This window comes from Danio rerio, chromosome 17, assembly GCF_052040795.2.
Source record: "Danio rerio strain M-AB ecotype USA chromosome 17, GRCz13ab, whole genome shotgun sequence".
NCBI classification, from domain to species: Eukaryota; Metazoa; Chordata; class Actinopteri; order Cypriniformes; family Danionidae; genus Danio; species Danio rerio.
This window is the reverse complement of record NC_141037.1, coordinates 37,294,035-37,316,464: the sequence shown is the minus strand read 5'-3', so window position 1 is coordinate 37,316,464 and position 22,430 is coordinate 37,294,035. Positions and strand designations below refer to the sequence as shown.

General features: G+C 37.7%; 1 protein-coding gene across 1 annotated transcript in view; it reads left to right on the top strand.

Annotated features, from left to right (window-relative positions):
* LOC147840021 (uncharacterized) overlaps positions 1-22,430 on the top strand; it is a 364,757-nt gene that overhangs the window by 98,006 nt on the left and 244,321 nt on the right. Inside the window, exon 2 of the mRNA XM_087291272.1 lies at positions 6,276-6,374. Coding sequence (XP_087147398.1) covers positions 6,276-6,374 — 99 coding nt within the window. The remainder of the gene's footprint in view (positions 1-6,275; positions 6,375-22,430) is intronic.

Genomic DNA, 22,430 nt, shown 5'->3' with positions numbered 1-22,430 from the left:
AAATCTAACTATATTTATATAGCTGTACATAATTATTATGGTTCTACATAACACATATTTCTTTAAAATGTATAAACTAATTAACAATGTCTTAATCATTTAAGAAAATAAATGGATATTAAAATTAATCAACAAACATTTTAATATATAATTTGGTATGTGAATGTTGAATTTTACACAACCACACGCACACACACAACCCCCAATATATTGATATATATATATATATATATATATATATATATATATATATATATATATATATATATATATATATATATATATATATATATATATATATGTTTGTATTATTTTGCCCACAAAGTGACCGCAGATCAATAGATACACTACAGTTTGACAAATATTGCAGTTGTTGGACAACATAATATACTTTTGAGGCTTTTTAGGCAAGAATGTAGTTGTTTAGATTGCAACTATGTAGTTTATTTATAAGGATAGTGCCTATTTTAAATATTTATAATTTTAAAGATTGACTGCGTCGGCATCCATCTGCCTGTCATACTGAGCAGAGCAAAAACGGTTGACGTTCTGCCACAAGATGTTTGCTTTGATTTGGCTTTTTGGGGTTAATTATTATGAAATCCCGATTGTAACAGAGAAATACTTGCTACAACTGATGGCATTTCAAGCTGTTCAGCCTTATAATCTTAAAATGTCAGCAAAATCACCTGTTTTGTCATCACTTTAGACATTACGCTAGAGAATCATTCAAATACTAGCTCTGAAGTAACATTTGTGGAGTAGCAAAGGTTTCTGCTGTTCTGATGTCAGCTGTAGATGTGAATGAATGGCAGAAGAAAGTAGTTCCTCATACAAAAAAATTTTAAGACTCCGTGTTTGACTTAATTTTTATATTTACGATTATGCCGTCAAACTTATATAAAACGCGTTATCACACTGGTGGCACGCCTGTGTGTGTGTGTGTGTGTGTGTGTGTTTGTGTGTGTGTATATATATATATAAATATATATATATATATATATATATATATATATATATATATATATATATATATATATATATATATATATATAGATATATATATAAAGAGAGAGAGAGAGAGAGAGAGAGAGAGAGAGAGAGCTTCACAATTACAAAATATATTTAGCATATTTAAAACCCATTTTAGCCTAATTAAATTGTATGGGAATTGTAGCCCGAGGCCTCTAGTTTGGATCTTGGGAATGGCTATTAGATGTTGGCTGGATCTGAAGAGCTTTTGTTTGCTGGAGCTCAGAGGTGATCTACTGTTTTGTTGACCCATTCTTGTGTGATGACTAACCATTGATTTCTGGTGCTGGATAGCATTATCCTTTTTAAGCCCCACATGTCATTAACACCCACCGTGACATTTGTTATGTATTGACTGATTGATTGATTTATTGATCAAAGATAATACAGATTATGACAAACCATGGGAAAGAGGCCAGAAAGCAAACAGCCACTGAATAAACATGTTTTTTTAGTGCTGGTGTTGCTAAGTAGATAAGCAATTGCTAAATTAATTAGCCTTCCTTCTATCTTTCTGTCTTTCTTAATTTTGGTTTAATTTAGCAAGACGTTGTGCGAAAAGTGACTTACAAACAAACACATTTATTTATGTTTGCCTTGTTTATATATGAACCTACTCATTTATTGTATTGAAATCATCTTATCTATAAACAGTTTCATTTGTTTATTGAAGTGATTTTATTCATAGGTAAATCACTAGTTATGTTTACAGAAATACCTAAAGCATATGTAAAGTATTATATATTTATTTGTTTATCGTTTCTTTATTGTTAAAATGTTTTGATTGTGACATATTTTTTCCCATATGCAATTGCATTAGCAAACTGGCATGTATTTATTTATTTATTTACTTATTTATTTCAAATATCATAATACAATATTACTTTCTTCTAGTCCTTCTAAATCTGCTTTACTTTATGAAAAGAAAGTCAAGAAACTAAAACACTGCATTGCGGTGTATATAATAGTGTACTCTGATTACATATTTTGTCATTTAAGACTTTCGGGTATTTCATGCACACAAAATATTTGCATACTGAACATGCTATCCATACTGCATACTTCAAAAATAGTAAGAGTGGGAGTTTGCCATTCCATACGTACATTTGTCATCAATCAACTGTGCTCCCAGAATCCCCCTGCTTGTCAACTCATACATCTGGTTTTATTGTAAAAATCAATGTTTGGTTTCATTCGTAGGTTAGTTTTATCTAAATTGTGTGCCTTCCAGATGTAGTCACTCAGTTTGAGATTGTGTTTGTGCTAAATAGATAGATTTCTCTTTTGTCATCATTCTATTTTCACTGTTCAAGATATCTGAACCGTTTTCAGTCAGAAAATGTTGGTTTATTTTCCATACAAATATAATCAAATGTCATGTGACACACTCAAATAAACACAACATTTTGAAGTAGAGAAGTGAAATAGTGTAATCTTATGAGCATATACTCCAATAATCTTAAAAAAATATTAATTAAACTATGAGAGGAATCATACAATTAAAGTATTTGACTTGAAGCAAGTAAGTATAGGGAAATCAGACAGAGAAATTAAAAAGACTGTGTAACTGATTAAAAAACGAATCTCATGAAGTATAGCAAATGCCAATTAAATCATAAGAATATAAATAGCCAATAGTGTTTTCAAAGCAAACACAAGAGAAAAGTGCACTACGACAACATAGATTTACCTTGATTTTACATTGTTTTTATAGAGCTGTGCTTCCTAACGACTCAAACCAAAGCATTCTGTATCACAAATACAACACCTCCGCCACTGACCATACCAGAAACAAGTGAGGCAAACTTATTCGATTGTAAATTATAAGTTGTTTTGTAAAATGTATTTGGTGTACAACCTGCATCATTACAATATTTGTCAAATTGTATGTCCAACATTTATTTATGGTTCTCAAATCTTATTGGCTGATATGCATGCAATATTCTACTACTATCAGCAGTATTCCAGCCTCTTCTCCTGTGTGTATCCTGCCACCCAACCACAAGACTAAACTCACAATAGTTATTATAAATATTGTGAGTGTTGGAGCACATCATGCATTTTGAGACTTTTTAGACTAAAACACTGTTGTTCAGATTGCAAAATATGTTGTTTATTTATAAAGATAATTTTAAAAATGTGTTTCAATGTTTTCAGAGATGGGACTTCTAGTGAATCAGTAAGCTTTCAGTCTCTGATGGCTACTTATTCAGGAGTCTGATAGATGTCTGTTTACTTGATTAAAGTAAAATATTATTTGCTTGGGGTATACATTAGTTTAGTTTAGTTTAGTTTAGTTTAGTTTAGTTTAAACTTTATTGTCCGTTCTGCTTGACACAGAAAGGAAATTTTTCTTCAACACTGGATTTAGGACAACAATTACAAACATACAACAACGACACAATAACACTTATCAACACAACAACATAAGTTAAACGTTTAAAAACTAAATTAGCCCCATGCACAATACTGCAAATCATACTTGGTAACCACCTCATTCACTACAAACATTGATCCGGTTTAGAACAACAACTGCCATTGGGATAAATGACTTTTTATAGGCATTTCTTCGTGCTTTAGAAATTCTAAACCTGCGTCCTGATGGTAGCAATTCAAATGCTGAGTGAAGGGGATGTGTACATGAAAGCAGTTTGCTCAGAATCTGTTATTTGCTTTAAAGTAAATATATTTGACTTCAGTTTTACATTTCACAGCCTAATAGGTATTATGCTGAATGGCAACATATTCTTAAATATTTATTCTTAATAACTTATTTGTTATTATTTTGTGTTAAATAGTATTTTTTTCAGCAGATGCCATTGTTGTAAATTGAGTAACATTTAATGATTTTATAAAAAAATGCTTTAATAAAAACTGTGAAGCAGTGATTGGCAGTTCACATTACATTGTTCTAACATATGGTGATAATCAGTCCTTCAACATTTGAGGGAGCAGATAAGCAAACATTTTAAACTGCTGCTATAAATCACTAATTTATTTTGTATTACCATTATACTACACTACCTGACAAAAATGTTGTTGTCAATCCCAGCTGTAAGAGCAACAGATAATAACTTGATTTCCAGTTGATCATTTGGAATAGTGGCAGAATGTAGATTATTTTTCAAATAATCATCTGTTGAACTGCATCCCAATCATCACAAATACTACAGAAGACCTATTGGAAGCTGCATGGACCTAAGATTCACACAGAAATTGTCAAGTTTGGTTTTGTGGTTAGAGTCAGTATGGGGGCGTGCAGGAGATCTGCAGAGTGAATGGCAACAGCAACAGCCTGAGGTATCAGGACATTTGTGCAGCCCATTACATTACAAACCACAGGAGAGGGAAAATTTGTCAGCAGGATAGCATTCCTTACCATACTTCAGCCTCCACATCAAAGTTCCTGAAAGCAAAGAAGGTCAAGATGCTCGAGAATTGGTCATCCCTGTCACCAGACATGAACATTACTGAGCATGTCTGGTGTAAGATTGAGGAGGAAGCATTGAACATGAATCGAAATAATCCCGATAAACTCTGGAAGTCCTGCAAGATTGCTTTCTTTGACATTCCAGATGACTTTATTAATAAGTTATTTAGGTCGTTGCAGAGATGTACAGTGTGGATGCAGTCCTCTAAGCTCATCGGAGTCTTTATATTAAATCCTTTTTCACTGTACTTTATATTCTATACTGTATATTATTTATGTTAAGTGACAAGACATTTGTCTAGGCAAAGTCAGACCTTACTGTCCTAATTAAATAATTAACAATTAAGGCATGATTATACTTTATTTTAGTAAAATAAGCCCAATCTAGAGGCCTTTGCCTTTATATAAACCTCGTCTGATAACAAATGATCAACCAGATGTCAAAATATTATTTGTTGTTACTAAAACTTGGATAGGCAACAAGTCTTTTGTCAGATAGTGTATTGTATTCTAGTGCTTTGACAGTGAACTCTGTATATTGATGTTTTATGCTGCTCTGCATTGTAATCTTTAGTTGTCACCACTAAGATATTACAAAACTCTACGTCATAATAGTTCTAAAGTTATGTTTTTGAATTAGGAACAGCTTTTGCAGATGAAGTTGTGAATCATCAGTGGTAAAGGGCTTCCTCACATTAATATTATTTTTTAATTAACAGCTATGATGGAAAACTATTGTAAAAATGTTACAATAACTATTGTAGCTCTACAATATAAAATATGTCAGCACTGCTGTGATATACAATTGAAGTATTACCCACCCTGAATTATTAGCCCCTTGTTTATTTTTCACTAACTTTTGTTTAACAGAGAGAAGATTTCGTCAACATGTCTAAACATAATAACTCATTTCTAACAACTGAATTATTTTATCTTTGCCATGATGACAGTAAATAGTTTCAAGACACTTCAATACAGTTTAACGTGACATTAAAGGCTTAATTAGGTTAACTAGGCAGGTTAGGGTAATTAGGCAAGTTATTGTATAACGATGGTTTGTTCTGTTGACTAGCGAAAAAAAAAATCTAGCTTAAAAGGGCTTATAATTTTGACTTTAAAATGGTTTTAAAAAAATAAAAACTGCTTTTATTCTAGCCGAAATAAAACAAATAAGACTTTCTCTAGAAGAAAAAAATATTATCAGACATCATGTGAAAATTTCCCTGCTCTGTTTTGGGAAATATATAAAAAAAAAAGAAAATAATTCAAAGGGGGCGAATAATTCTGACTTTAAATGTATATGCACAACTCATAGCAATGCTTATGTATTGCCTAATTGCAGTGCCACGAGTGTGGTATTGCTTATGTAGTGTTCATTTTGTAGTGTTCATACAGTTAAAAAAAAAAAAAAAAAGGAATGTGGGCTGAAGCATGTATTTTCATGATCATGTGTTAAAAACGCTCGTTTCCATGATCAAGGCAGACATTTTAATGTTATGAATCTGAATATGTCCAAACACAATATAAGGCAACTTCTAGTGGCTAAAAAAATATCCAAGAATGTCACAAATTAGTTGAGTCTTGGGGTTGAAAAGCCTCCAAAATAACAATCTAATTTTAAATACATCACAAATTGTTTGAAAGAGCTTTAAAAAAATAAGAAAAAAGCATCTACTCTCATCCAAAAACAAAATGAAGCATCATCATTGTTTTCTTGTTAATATTCTGAGCAAAAAATAGCTCTCTGTTATAGTCATATATTGAAGGAATGCCTCTGCTGACCCTTTCTTTGCTTTCCCCCCTCTCTTCTCAGATTCTCCTCATGCTGTGTCATCTGAATGCTGTGAGGAGCTGGTATGTAGAGGGAAGCGAGTCTGGTATTCCCCAAACTCAGCAAACCAAAAACGGGCAGGTGAGTCACAGCATAAAGACAGACTTGTGCAAGTTTTAACTGAGACCGACGCGGACCTTCTCATAGCTGTTTCATTTTGTCATGAAGCCTTGAACCATAAAACTAATGGATGCCGTTTTCTTTGAATTTGCACCATAATGCTTTCTATGCTGGGTTATTACTGAATTTATAGCTGTTGGTTTTAAAACGTGAAAGCCTCCACCTTCCTTTAGCTTTATAGACATTATTTATTTGGTTCTTAGTGTTTTATTTTTAGGCAAAGGTTTGCATGTCTATAAAAGCTTAAGCCTCTGAGGGGCCTCTCGCTGGTTCCTGGGTAATGTCCCAGCAGGTTGTTATCCAAAAAGTGTAGCAACGTGAAGCCTGGAACACTTAAGTGTGCAAAGGTTTGTGCTGAAAAAGAGAAAGTGAAAAAGCAGACACAATTTCAAGCATGCCTGGAGCGGCGGATTGCCAGCACTATATGTTTCATCGTTTAAATCAAACAAAGTCATATATTTATTTCATGTGTTAAAAAAGATACACTCCATGACACATTTAAGCAAGATAAACAAAATGCACACTTTTGATTAATCACACAGTCTATTTTTGTTTACCATTTTGCTTTACATCATATTTATTCATATGCACTTACTTTCTAGAATTCTATCATATTCTTATCATTATTTTTATTTTGTGTTTTGTTGTGATCTTGCACTTAAAAAAATGTGTGTGCTGTTTGTTCAGACTAATTGTTTTAAATGAGCGGAAACAACACAGCTTTTGAGTTTTTTGGAGGACAACTTATGTTATGAGTCGGGGACAATAAAGCTGAGGATCCATGTGCAGCATTTTTGAATAGAATAGTCAGGCGGGCAGTGGTCAAAACAGGAGCAAACTGGAGCATAGGGAATGCTGGTGTGAAACTGACGTTTCGACACAATGTTGAGATCCTAAAACACAAGTGTTTCGAAACACTGCACCAGGTCATGTGACTAAGGTCATTCGAAACACCAGGTCATGTGACTAAAGTGATTCAAAGCATCGGCCATTTCAGAAGTTTTTAGAGAACTGATGAATTTGAGTTTGACTAATAGGGTAAAAAAAGCTACCTAATGCAGCCTAGTGGACTATGTGTCTGCACAAAATTGCTTTGCTGCAAATGTCTCAGTTTCGAATCCCAACTTGTACAAGTACTCTGAAATTATGACTTGATGAATTTTTAATACTATTACTGTTTTATGACCAAAACAAGACATATTTATTCATAGTGTTCATTTGGATGTCAGACTAATGTTAAAACAAAACACATTACAAGAACAGAGCATTTAAAAACTAACATCTATAGCTGTATCACCCTGGATTCAAACCCCTTATCTTGGCATGCTAGTTTGAAACTCTAACCGCTTCAGTAACTCACTCGAAGACTTTTCCGAGATGTGGCGAATCTGCATTTGACTGACAAGTAACACATTTTTTTTTTAATCTTGTATAGCCTAGTGGACCGTGAGTGTGCACAGAGTGACTGGGCTGCCAATGGCTTGAGTTTGAATCCTGACTTGTACCAAATACTCTGAATTTATGACTTGATGTATTTTGTAAATGTTACTTTTTATGATCAAATCAATACAAATTTATTCACAGTGTTTATTTGGATGTCAGACCAATGTTAAAACAAAACAGGTTATAAGAACAAAAAATTTAAAAACTAACATCTTTTGCTGTATCACTGTAGATTCGTTATCTTTGCAGGCTAGTCAGGAACTCTCACCGCTCCACACATTCACTTGAAACCTCAACCTTACACAGTGGAGTTTAACACCTGCATTTGCTTTTTTTTTTTTTTTTTTTGTTAAAGCTGTTCTAGAGCAATACATGAAAATGACCATTAGGTGTCACAGTAGAAATGGGTTTCAAAATCTTTTAAAGCGTGCCTCCCTCGTCATAGTAAGCTACAGCGATAAAGCTCAAATGAGATAAATGACGTCAGTACATAATAACCGGTAGTGATTTTTACTGAACCGATAACAAATTGTCTGCATCTTCATCGTGGTGCACCGAAGAAACAACTAATTTTGACTTCCCTAATACAGGTAATCCAAAGCGTAGTTAAAAAAGCAGGTTAATGGTCAGGACAGAAGACAAAACAACATAAAACAAACAAAGCAAAGGTCAAAAATCACAGTAATCACAGGAAATGCTTTAACATGCTCTCTTACAGATAAACAAGACTCAGCAATGTGTGTGTGTGTGTGAATTCTTTGTATTTGTAGTCCTCATAATCAGTCTTTACAACCTTTAACTGCATGTTTGCAATCAAGGGGAATTTGGGCCAGGTGTGTGTGAGTGCAGGGAATGATGGGACTTGTAGTTCATTTCAGTGGCAGAATTGTAGTCTGGGTGCTAGATTTCCAGCGATCTGCAAGGCCTATCACTGATGATCGCGACAACTTAATTGTTTTATGTTTAATAAACTTTTATTTTTCATAAAATGAAGAAGTTAACTTAATTCCTTTATGCTGCCCCAACACAAATTCATTATGTGGATCCCAGAATGAATTTTTACAGTGAGTCTTGTCTAATATTTTTTCTTTGTTTTGTTTTTTCTAAGTTTATTTATTTATTTATTTATTTATTTATTTATTTATTTGCTTTTATTTTTTATTTTTTCCTGCAGGATTTATCTTGTTTTACTGCATTCACAAAAAAAATGCTTGTTGTTTGTTTGAACTTAATATTTCTACATATTTAAAATGAGCTGAAACAACACTGTTCTTGAGTGTTTTTTTTTTTTTTTGAGGGGGGGGGGGGGGGTGACGACTTCTTTGCTTTATGTTCAATTCACTTAAATTTGTAAATACTGATATGTCAACCTAATTCTGTTATGTTGTCTAAACACAAATCTATTTTGTGGAACCCAGCATTTTTTTTACTGTGTTCTTTTCTATTTTATTTACATTGTTAAAATGTACTCTCAACACTCTTCATTGTATTTTGTATCTGATGACATGGCATGACAGATGCAGGTATAGAAACGCAAGAGTGGTATTAAAAATGAATGAAAAGGCATTAGTGTTACACACATTTGAAAGCATTTTATTTTGACTTGCACCTCACACTGTTTCAAAAGTGCTTTATTTCCAAGAACCCATATACTGTAGGCCTTGTGTGTGTCACAATTCAATACATAATGCATCCCCTATCATATATGTCAAAATATAATACATAATATATAACACATCATAACTAAAATATCAAAAGAGTGCATTGTTTATCCTTAAAAAAACTTGCTTTTTTCCATTACTCAATTGTAGCGAATAATATGACCGATCACTAGTGTCCAAGTTTTATAAAATATTATATTTTGTATCTAAAAAGTAGACCACAGTGGCCAAAAAAACGCACAGAGCACCAATAATCACGGTCAGGATTTCATCAGATGTGTTCAGAATTAATATCAGGCCCAGATTTTGTACTGTTCTGCACTGACTGCACACAACACACACCTCATTTATTTGAAATGAACTCGATAGGGAGGCCAATATGCTGGAAGAAGCACAGATGTGATTTGGATCTACAAAATATACTGCCTTATACCTGAGGCTTGTAACGTTAGAAGGCTGAATGGAACACCGGTTTGGAAGGGGAGGGAAACGGGGTGAAAAGAAGCAGTGCTCGATGTTACATGAGTTTAAGCACAGGGAATATATTACAGTATCGCTCAAAAGCCATCACCGAAACACTCTCTCGTCTTTCACAAGGCACTAACATGCGATTCACGCTCCCTCTGCGAGCCTCTCTGTGCACGCATGATGGGAAAACATGGAAGTACTTTCAGTCATAAATTCCCCATCTGTTGTTGCCACCGGAGCCAGGACTGGAGCTCTGCCGCTGACCTGACACGGCCCGGCTTTTCTCATCCAATCACAACCAGCTTCCTTTTCTTTTTGGAAGCATCAAATCGACATTCTTCAGACTTAAAAAAAAAAAAAAAAAAAAAAGTTTATACAGGTGTGTTTCTTGATACGGCCTTGTTTGTGTGTTTAAAGATGGCAATATTTATACAGATTAATAACAAGATCCTGCGCAAAGCCTCTCAAAGAATGCGTTCGCGTGGAAACGGATTGCCGTCTTTTCCTTCTGCTTTTTTATTTTCATTGGCTTTTAGTCGCAAGTAAGCAAATGTTCTATATAAATAAATGAGCTGGTGAATTAGGAAGGCTAATGTGGAATATCGGCGTCGTATAACAAACCGAATGCTCAGTCTCTTTCCATCCATTTAAATTAAAGACACATCAAAATCGCACTGGCAGGTATTATTATGCTAATAGGAGGTTTTTATTATTATTGTCATCTTAATGGCAAGGGTCTCGGTGTCTGGAGGTCTCACAGTCGCATTGTGGTCCATTCGGAGGGAGCAGAGAGGAACAGGAGAGCTTAATGAAGGCAGCTAAGACTGTTCATCAGCACCCGGGCGCCCTTTTCTGATGATAATTGCACACATTACAGCCTATTAGTGGAGTGTGTCACCTCTCTGCGGAGCGTCCAAGAGCTAAAGGAAGGGGAGCTCAAGGCTGAGCCAGGGCAGTTGGGACAGAACAGGTCAGGGCACAGATCTCAGCTGACCAACACGTAGACTAAGTGAATGTTTTGCACTCTGTCAGACCTCATTATAAAGGAAGTCAGCTAGGGGCAACTGATCTACAGTTTTATTACCATATCTGATTATTATTATTAGTAGTAGTAGTAATCAGAGTGATTTCATTACTTGTTGGATTTGGGGGTGTGGTTTGTTGTTTGCCAGGCGACCATCAACCTTCTTCTCAGAGGATGGCAAGCTGACAAAACATTACTGTTTCTCTGGTACAAGTTTTATTTATAGAGAAAATTACAAAGGACTGCAGTGTTTGGGTGTCTATGTATGAAAACCCTCCACATGGGGGCGAGCCATCAGCCGGCGAGCGCGAAGAGGAGGAGCGGAGCGGCGTCACACCGCCCCGCAGCATTCGCTCAAAAAAACCTAAACGCGGCCATACGTACCTCCAGCCATGTAAATCGCGGTCTCCAGAAATGCCCGCAGGGCTACGTTTCCAGAATGACCTTGGGTTGCCAAAATCAGAGCATTTTGCAAACGCTGAAGAGGCGGTTTTTATTCTAAAACGCTGCTGCTTTGTCTCAGTGTGGATGGGGGAAAACGGAGACTTCTGAAAACAGAGGCAGGGCTGCAGACATTAGCCTCTATGATTGGGGCTTTTCCTCAATATTAAGTAGCCTAACGTTAGACACAGTTCAGTCTTGCAAGTTTGATCAAGACTGCAGTCTCCCCCTCCTCAGTTTGATATGGAAAACAGACTACCGATCACACAGGTAAATCAAAGGGAACAGAGTACTTTATAGCTTCATTCACATCACCTTGGCTACGTTCTTTTACTTTCTCAACAATAAAATGACAACATGATTCAAGAAACTGCATATTTTCATTTAGATATTAGCAACTTAACAGACAGCAGAAATGTTGAGGCGTTGTGCTGCATTTATGAGCGTCATCTTCACTGTGTGGATATTTATAACAAAACGGAGCCGATAACATCACTGCTTCCTTTCAATTTCAATGAAAATATGAAGCATACCTTCTCTTTTGCTGAATATTATTTTTAATAATCGAGAATGGCCATTATAAAAGTAAAACATACAATAAGTTTATAAATTATAGGAAATAAAGGCAAGCGTTCAGTCAATAAACAGATTGTAGGCTATGTGGTTACAATAATTATTACCCTATCTTTGCGCTTAGACAAAACACGTTACCTGAGAACAAGTAATAGATTTCAATGACCAAAGTCAGGAAATATGTCGTTAGATATAAACAATGAAATATCACATTTAAAGAGCCCATATTATACATGAAATAGGGTCATATCTTGGTTGTAAGGGTCTCCAACAACAGTCTAATATGCATGCAAGGTCAAAAAACACTTTCATGGTCTTATAATCTGCATTTATTTTTACCTAATTATCCCAGCGACTCCCTTATGAATCGTCCAGTGATTCATTTGTTCCCAAACCCCTCCTTAGCGCGAAGCTAATCTGCGCGGATTGGACCAATGACAGCCTGTTGCGATTGGTCGACTGCCTTCAGTCAGAGTGAAATGCCAAACAGCTAATCAGCAATATAAAAGTAATCACAGTTCATACATGCTTGATAGTGTAGGCGTGGATTTTAGCTGCCAGTGGGTCAATGTAAATACAGTCGATGGACTTGAAAATTCAGACGACTAACTCTTTTATTGAGCAAAAACTCCAAAAACTGTCGAGGAAATCACATAGCTTGTCTCACTCTGCTCTTTTCACAGACACAAACACACACACACACACATTGTCCTCGTCCGCGCACACACACACACCTCCGGGCGACAACGCGCGCGCACATGTAACCCGCACGATATAGAAACCAAGGAGATTACAATATTATACTATCAACTTTGGACCAAGTTATCAGAAGTTTAAGTTCGCTCTGGAGCCAACTTTGCAGCAAGACAAGGGAAATGATGACACAAGACAGGAATTTTTGTATCAAAATATATATGATTTATATTGTAAATATTAGTGAGAAATGAAATAAATTAAATAAAATAACAAACTAATTATTCTCAAATTTGGACTTTGAAATGTATATTTCCCCAAATATAAAGTAATAAAATAAAATAAAGGCTTTTCACACTATGTCAAGTGTTTTCTTCACAAAAACAAAATGTAAAAGGTAAATATAAACAACTTCAGCACTCTTCAGGTAAGTAAGACCATAGTAATAATTGAAACACTTCAATTAGGAAAAAAACGGCTAGAAAATTTAACCCAGAAAATAATTTCTTGTCAGATACCAAAGTGATCCGGCAAAATGATTCACTAGTCCATCAAACAAATATGATTGATCACCTGTTTGGTTGTGAAATGTTCAAGTTCAGTTCAATAAACTCAAATGTTTATAATGCACCCGTTGCAGTGTTTTGTTTTAACACTGATTAGTAGATCAGTTCCAGAAAAATAGAACTAAATATGACTCTGGCTTCCAGTCGTTCCTGTGTCCGATAGACGATGGAAAATATAAACTCAAATTTCCTACCAATCAGATGAATTGGGCAACACGAAATATTGGTTCCGTAAAACCGGGCGGCTCGCCAGTTTCCACCAACAGCGAATGTCCTCCAAGATGGCAGAAACAAGAATACTTTGGACTTCTAGAACTCCACACTCCAAATGTCAGGTGTCAGGATCACGAACAGAGAAGATGGAACAACAAAACAGAGGAAAAGAACACACAAAAAAAAAAACCCAACCTTGAAAAGACAAGGTGGAAAGGCACCATTAATTTCCATTCACCTTTCAACAATGAATATAAATCAGTGCATACAATCAGTTCTCACATAAACTTAACCAATTTAAATAAAATAGGATAAATGTACAATAAAGTATCAACTCTCATATTAAACCACATTATCTTCACTACAATTGAAATTTCGTATTTGTATATAGCTATTAAACTGAAAAAACATCTTAATAGATGCACTCACATTCTGTTAGCATGCTAGTTTAAGCACACGGTTAGCAAAACACATGTGAGCCATTTGCACATGCTAAAAGAGCACATGGACAACTGCAGATGTCCGTTTGTAACACTAATACACTTCCCAAAAACATTTAAACAGCAGATTTGCTCTTAATCCACACTTAGATTCACATTAATGTGCATTTTAACCATTTAACATACATTCAGACTATATTTATGAACCATTTACACCATAAATGACTTATAACAATCACTTTTAGTGAAATACAATAATATAAAATTCACTCACCAAGAAATATAGTAGTTATAGTTGAAGGAAAAATCACTTATGAACCAAAAAAAAATACAGCCTAATCAGATCTGTGCTTCAGACGATTCCTGTCCTTGGTCCAAACGCGATTGGGGGTTTGAGTACGGACAGTAGTATATTACAGCAACTAAATCAAGTTTCAACTGCTTGTTTTACTTCTAATTTCTCAAATTTTACAGCTATACACGACGCGGGCCGCGAGCTCGCTTCAGCTGTTCACGTTTCTCTCGTTTCACTCCTCTCACGCTGTGATTCTGCCTCTCTCTCAACTCAACGCGCGCAGATGACGTCATTCCGGGAGGCGGAGCTAGTATTTTTTTCACTCGCAGTTAAATAGATGCATTTAATTTAATCTGTATTCTACGATTATATAATGTTTCTTTTTTTCTTTTTGATAACATTGTGACTATTACAAAATACAAATAAAATAATTTTACATGTACTCCATTTATTGTTCTTATTTATTTATTCGGTTAAAGGGCTTAATAAGGACTACAGTAACCTGGGTTACACCCTCCCCTCTCGAATACATGCAAGTCCCTTTGCATTGCACAGCAAACAGTATTCACAGATGACGCACTGGAGCAACAACTGACTTCTCTAAAGAAGAACAGAGAGCTGTATCAAGGCCTTGTAACAAAGACTGTATAACTAAGGTAAGTGGATTCCCTAACTGGGGATATTCAAACTTCTTGGGAGGCCGTCGCTCCCTCTGTGATCGTCTGAGTAAAATATCATCTGGTTCATTACAAGTGGGTTGCTCATTCTGCAAAATTTCAGTATGTCCCACATTGCTGGGTATCAGATTTTGTTCAGTTTCCCACTCAAAACTATCTAGCACATTCTTGGCTGTTTGGTCAGGGGACTCACTCCAAAGCTCTGAGGATTGCTCTGACTCTGAGTTTTTCTCAGTCAGGACAATTGGCACAGTGTCACTTGACTCAAGTGCATTGGAATTTTTTTCTACTTCAATTAACTCATTTGTTTCTTTTTCCACAGGTTCCACACCAGGTAAGTGTTTCTTTGCAGGTTCTTCTGGATTACTTACTACAGATTCCGAAACAGACACGTCTTCCACAGCAGGATCGAGGACTGTTAAGCTAACACCAGACTCCCCAACTGGTATGTACTCAGGACCAACAATAATTTGAGTTTCAAAACTTAATGTTCCTTCAGGCACATTACTGACGATGTGTTCCTCCTCAGATTCTGAGTTTTCGGAAATTAAGTCTGATTCCTGCATCTCATTGTTAAGGGAAAATCTGGTTAGAGGCTTCCTGGCTGGTTTCTGTTTTGGTGGTTCTACAAGCTTATTTGATAGCAAAAATCCACAGGGTAACAAGAGGTCACGGTGTAAAGTTCTTAACGGACCATCCTTTCCTTCTGGTTTGACAGTATACACCGGTAGGTTATGTGCTTTCTTGACAACAACATGAACATTTTGCTCCCATTTGTCAGCTAATTTATGTTTGCCTCGCAAACGCACATTCCTCACTAGAACTCGGTCACCTTCTTCCAGAGTTAAGGCAACTACATGCTTGTCAAACCGTTGCTTGTTACGTTCTGCAATCTTTCCAGCATTTTTGGTAGCCATCTCGTAACTTTCCCGTAAACGATTCTTCAAGTTTTCCACATACTGTGAGTGAGACTTGTTGGGAGTGTCCACTGGCAACCCGAATGCCAAGTCAACAGGAAGACGAGGTTGTCGCCCAAACATGAGCTCGTAGGGAGTATATCCAGTTGTGTCATGCCTGGTGCAATTATAGGCATGCACTAGGGGTTTTACATACTCCTTCCACCTAGATTTCCTCTCATTTTCCAGTGTTCCAAGCATTTGGAGCAGTGTACGATTAAATCGTTCCACTGGATTCCCCCTAGGATGGTATGGGGTTGTTCTGACCTTGTGTATTCCTGCAACCTTACACAGCTCCTTGACAGTACGTGACTCAAAGTCGGCTCCTTGGTCACTATGCAGCTTCTCGGGAAACCCATAGTGTATTAAGAAGTGGTCCCAAAGACTTTTTGCAACTGTTTGGGCAGTTTGGTTTCGAGTAGGTATGGCCATAGCATACTTTGTAAAATGGTCAGTGATAACCAGAATGTTCTTAGTGTTGCTTTGGTCCGGCTCTAAGGATAGGAAATCAATGCACACCAACTCAAGGGGCCTACTTGTTTGAATATTAACCAAAGGAGCTGCTTTTTCAGGAGGTGTTTTCCGCCGAACACAGCGTTCACAGGTTTTTACCTTCTGTACCACTGCATGAGACATTTTCGGCCAAAAGAATCTTGTCCTCACAAGATCCAGTGTTCGTTCAATACCAAGATGACCCATGTCATCATGGAGACTCTGTAATACGGTGTTTCTAAGTGAGGTAGGTAAAGCCAACTGGTATGATGAAGCTCCGTGTTCCTGCCTCTTTCTGTACAGAACATTACTCCTCAACTCAAGACGCTTCCATTCCTTTAACCATAAGCTCACAGCAGAAGATAGTTCCTTTAACTTACAAGGCTTAACCCCACTTTCTACTCTTTCAATGACAATTTTCAACTCTGGATCCTTTCTCTGCAACTCTGCCAAAGCAGCTTGTGAGAGATGAGGGAGACTTGGGAGACCATGTTCATCCTCATGCTGGAACTCGTATGGAAGGACATCCACACAGTGGGTAAGAGACTCAACCAAAGTAATCGAAGGGATACAATGGAGTCCTTGGGGTGACCCAACTACTTGATGCTTTTCGCAGATCGCTTTCACTACTTCTGCCATCACAACAGGTGACTCATCTTCTGACTCCATAAGATGGTGCAAAGTGAATTGCCTAATCCTTTCCCTCTCTTTTAGTGAGGTTAGGTCATCCACAAGCTCACCATGTGGCCTTCGAGAGAGACCATCTGCATCTTGGTTTTGACTCCCTGCCCTGTACTGCAACTTAAAATTATAAGTCGATAGACTGGACAACCAGCGGTAACTGGTAGCGTCAAGTTTTGCCGAAGTTAATATATATGTTAGAGGGTTGCTATCTGTCACAACAGTAAATTCTGCACCGTAAAGGTAGTCATTAAACTTGGAAGTTACAGCCCATTTTAGCGCTAAAAATTCAAGTTTATGTGCAGGGTACCTGCTCTCACCTTTAGTCAACCCTCTACTAGCATAAGCTATGACTCGCAGCTGCTCCTCTTGTTCTTGGTACAAAGCTGCACCGAGCCCGGTGGTACTTGCATCGGTGTGTAGCACATAGGGATGTTTGGGGTTTGCAAAGCCCAATATAGGTGCAGATGTGAGATTGTCGATTATGGAGTCAAATGCATCCTGACAGTCTGTAGTCCATCGAGTGTCAAATTCCGCTTTGGGATTGAAATATTCACAGTCTTTCTGCTTCGTGTTACAACTCTTTCTAAGAGGAGGATATCCTGCAGTAAGGTCAGTTAACGGTTTAACTATCTTTGAAAAGTCACGCACAAACCTCCTGTAATATCCAGCGAAGCCTAAAAAGGACCTTAGCTCTTTTAGGTTTCTTGGCCTTGGCCAGGTCTTTAAAGCTTCTACCTTTGCAGGGTCTGTTTCCACCCCATTGTGGGAAACAATGTGGCCAAGGTACTTCACTGAGGTTTGGAAGAACCGGCACTTCTCAGGTGACAATTTCAATCCATACTCCTTAAGTCGGTTAAGGACTTGCAACAACCGGGACTCATGTTCCTCTAAAGTATCAGAAAAAACAATGAGGTCATCAATAAAGACAAGGACTTGCTTCCGATTTAGATCTCCCATGCACCGTTCCATAATCCTTTGAAAGGTGCTAGGGGCATTTGTAATTCCCTGCGGCATACGGTTGAACTCCCAGAAGCCAAGTGGACAGACAAATGCAGTCTTGGCCTTATCAACTTCCTCCATCTCTATCTGATAAAACCCAGACTTCAGATCGAGCACAGAAAACCATTTTGAGCCCGTCAGTGTGGAGAAAGCCTCCTCTAAATTTGGTAACGCATAGGCGTCTTTTATTGTCTGTGCATTTAGCTTCCGGAAGTCAACACATAGCCGCACTGAGCCATCTTTTTTGCGGACAACAACTATGGGTGAAGCAAATGGAGAATCAGACTCCCGGATAACACCAGTAACTAGCAACTCTTGGAGGTGCCTCCTCACAGCGTCTATGTCTTGGGGATGTATGGGCCTGGCCCTTTGTTTGAATGGTGTCTCGTCGTTTAACTTTATTTGGTGCTTGACCTTCTTTGTGTGACCAAAATCCAAATCATGCAGGGAGAAAACTTCCGGCATAGAGTTTAACAGTTTTGTTATCCTTTCTTTCCAGGTCGTGGGCAGAGAGTCGCCAAAGTCAAATGTTAAGTTGGCACAGGTGGGTATTGACTCTTCAGCTTTAGCATCTGAACTCTGATGATGCTGGTTCAGGACACTTTGAATAGCATGAATCTCGGCTAACATGACTTTAGGAGGAACTGCTATGTCAGTTTGCGTGGTATTTCTTAACAGAACTGACAGCTTGGAAAGACGTTTATTCGGTAATGTGTGCAAGCAACTAGCAATAAGAAGACCATTGGGCAAAGGAACGGAGGGTGGTTCGAGTGTTACCAGTTTTTCTGTGTGGGGACCATTAAAATGGGCTTGACCCTCTAACACCACCATTCCTCCTGCAGGTACTATCTCAGGGGAGTTTCCCTTGAATTTTACATAACCAAGGGTTTCACTGCTGGCCTGCCTCCATCTAGCTTCCAACACTTTAAGCACAGCTTGATAGCCAGGAAAACTAGACTTGACATCAGCTGCACAATCTTGAGCACATTTACCATAAAGCACATCTAACGAGTTTGTTCCAACTAAAATTTGGGAAAAACTGGTTAAATCTGGAACAACTAAAGCTAATGTAGGAACCTCAACCTCTGCCCCAATGAATTCTTTGGGGAATTTCAAGGTAAGTTCGATGTACCCTAAATATGGCACAGCCTGTCCATTAGCTCCTTCTACCTCCAGTAGATTTTTCAAGGGCTCCAAAGGGAAATCAGATAAATGTGCTTTGTAAAACGAATGGGGTATTGTGGTGACCTGCGACCCCGTGTCTAAAAGGCAGTTTACCTCCATCCCCCCAATGGTGACTTGGGCTGTACATTTGGTTCCTACCAGACCTTTGGGTAAATGTTTGAAAGACACAGTGGTTTGACTGAGCTCGGGTATCTGTTTATAACATCCAGGGCGGCTATTATAAAGTTTGGCCTCCATATGCCCCGCTATAGAGACCTCACCTAGTTTAAAAACTGGGCGGGTCTTCCATGTAGGATATCCCACTGATGCTGCTGCTCTCTCAGCTTGAGCCGCTTTTCCTCAACTTTTGGAGGATTTGCAGGGTTTTCACAGTTGACTGCCAAATGCCCATCATCTCCGCATCGAAAACAGTACCCTGGCCTAGGTCTGTTAGTTCTTAAAGGCTCTTTCTTGAGAGCTCTGCCAATTTCAGTTCCAGGAGATCTCTGCATATGAGGAGCTTGATATGCTTTCTGTACAATACCTTGTGCTTGTAGCTCTGCTACCTGTCGCTGCAATCTGGCAATTTCTGATTGCTCTGGATTGTTCCCTTTTAGTCCCTCAGCAACAGATGCTTTTACAGCAGCCACCTGAACGCAAAGGTCTTCAACAGTCCTCTTTAAAGCAACTAACTCAGCCCTTTCTGATTGACCTTTAATACTCTTTTTATCAGGAGACTGTTTTAAAGTGGCGACTTGAGCTTGAATTTCTGCGACTTGTTTCTTTAAAGATCCTGCTTCGGAACTATAAGTGCTAGACACGTCGCATGCACAAGCTGACACTTGGTTTGAGATAGCTCGTGTCTTTGGGTAAACATTTGCTGGCTTTGTCATCCCAAAGTGTTTCCTCATACGCTCCTCCTTAGAAGCATTTTTGTCTTCCTGAGTTCGAATTAGTATGGTTAATTCAGCAAAGGTAAGTAACTGGCCCTCTTTTTTCTCAAGCTGAAGATCAACAATGAGGCGGCTATCCCAGCACCCTCTACAGAACTGTTTTATAAGATAACGGTTACGTTCACTCTCTTTTATACCACCTCGCCTGATTACTGCGCTTAACAGGACTTGAAGGCGATGGAGATAGTCGGATGATTTTTCATTTTGATTCTGAAAAGTACCCATTAGTTTTGCTAACAGTTCGTCTCCATCTTCAACAGAACCATAAACGGACTCCAGCAACTCAAGATAGACAGCAGGAAGGGCTGGGGGACGCACATGTTTAACTACATCTGCGGCTGGAGGTAAGAGACTGTCCAGGATTTTACGTGTTCTATGCAGGTCTGAAATAGATGGGTCATTAAGCAAATAGTCAACACTGGCACGCCAGGTGTCATAATCAGGTTCGTTAGGGGGGCGGGGACTCTTCCCTGAAAAGACCCTAAGACGAATGGATGTCTGCTGAGACATCATGGCATCACTCGTTTTTACTACATGCTCAACTACCATTCTTTGAACCTGGGGATCGCCCATTATGTTTGTCGAAGAGGAAGGAAAAACTGTTGTAAGGTTATCATCAGCGGTAGTTTCGGGTGAAGGCGGGGACACATAAATGATTCTATTCTTGGTTGGGTTTTTGGATTCGGAATCTTGGGGGTCTATCTCTGCTACATTAGGTGATTCAGAAATCAGAGTGTTATCTCTAGACTGTGTGTCAGCAACCTCTATCTTTTGAGATTCTGCTAGAGTTTGGTCTACTGAATGAGTTTCTTTAAGTTTCTCTAACTCCTCCTGCAACACGGTTTGGAAAGGCCTTCCACTCTCTTTGGCTATGGCCTTCAATTGCTCAAGGTACCCTTCAGTGGCAGTGCTAACGACAGGTGGGTCACACACAGCGGCTAAAGCGCGTACCCGAAAGGTAATGCTTGGATCAGAAAGACTTCCCAAAGTCAGGGGCAAATGGGGATGCAAAGTTTGAAACGCAGAGTTTTCATTAAACTCCACAATCAGCAGCTTGTGAAAGTCTGATGCTGGGTCATCAATTATCACGTTGCGACGGATAGAGCCGTATCTCAGCAAATATGCTTCCAGCTCATTATCTAACTCAGTTAACGTTAGACCGCTTACTATGAGAGAGTTCGCTACAGTTATATTTTCTCGTCTTACGACATCCATTATGACAGCTCAAATTTTTAAAACGGTTTGCTACTGATACAATTCCCTTTTTCTTGTCGTTTGACACCCTTGCTGCAATAATTAGACTCCTGGCTGGCTCGCCAACTTTACTGTAACCCGCACGATATAGAAACCAAGGAGATTACAATATTATACTATCAACTTTGGACCAAGTTATCAGAAGTTTAAGTTCGCTCTGGAGCCAACTTTGCAGCAAGACAAGGGAAATGATGACACAAGACAGGAATTTTTGTATCAAAATATATATGATTTATATTGTAAATATTAGTGAGAAATGAAATAAATTAAATAAAATAACAAACTAATTATTCTCAAATTTGGACTTTGAAATGTATATTTCCCCAAATATAAAGTAATAAAATAAAATAAAGGCTTTTCACACTATGTCAAGTGTTTTCTTCACAAAAACAAAATGTAAAAGGTAAATATAAACAACTTCAGCACTCTTCAGGTAAGTAAGACCATAGTAATAATTGAAACACTTCAATTAGGAAAAAAACGGCTAGAAAATTTAACCCAGAAAATAATTTCTTGTCAGATACCAAAGTGATCCGGCAAAATGATTCACTAGTCCATCAAACAAATATGATTGATCACCTGTTTGGTTGTGAAATGTTCAAGTTCAGTTCAATAAACTCAAATGTTTATAATGCACCCGTTGCAGTGTTTTGTTTTAACACTGATTAGTAGATCAGTTCCAGAAAAATAGAACTAAATATGACTCTGGCTTCCAGTCGTTCCTGTGTCCGATAGACGATGGAAAATATAAACTCAAATTTCCTACCAATCAGATGAATTGGGCAACACGAAATATTGGTTCCGTAAAACCGGGCGGCTCGCCAGTTTCCACCAACAGCGAATGTCCTCCAAGATGGCAGAAACAAGAATACTTTGGACTTCTAGAACTCCACACTCCAAATGTCAGGTGTCAGGATCACGAACAGAGAAGATGGAACAACAAAACAGAGGAAAAGAACACACAAAAAAAAAAACCCAACCTTGAAAAGACAAGGTGGAAAGGCACCATTAATTTCCATTC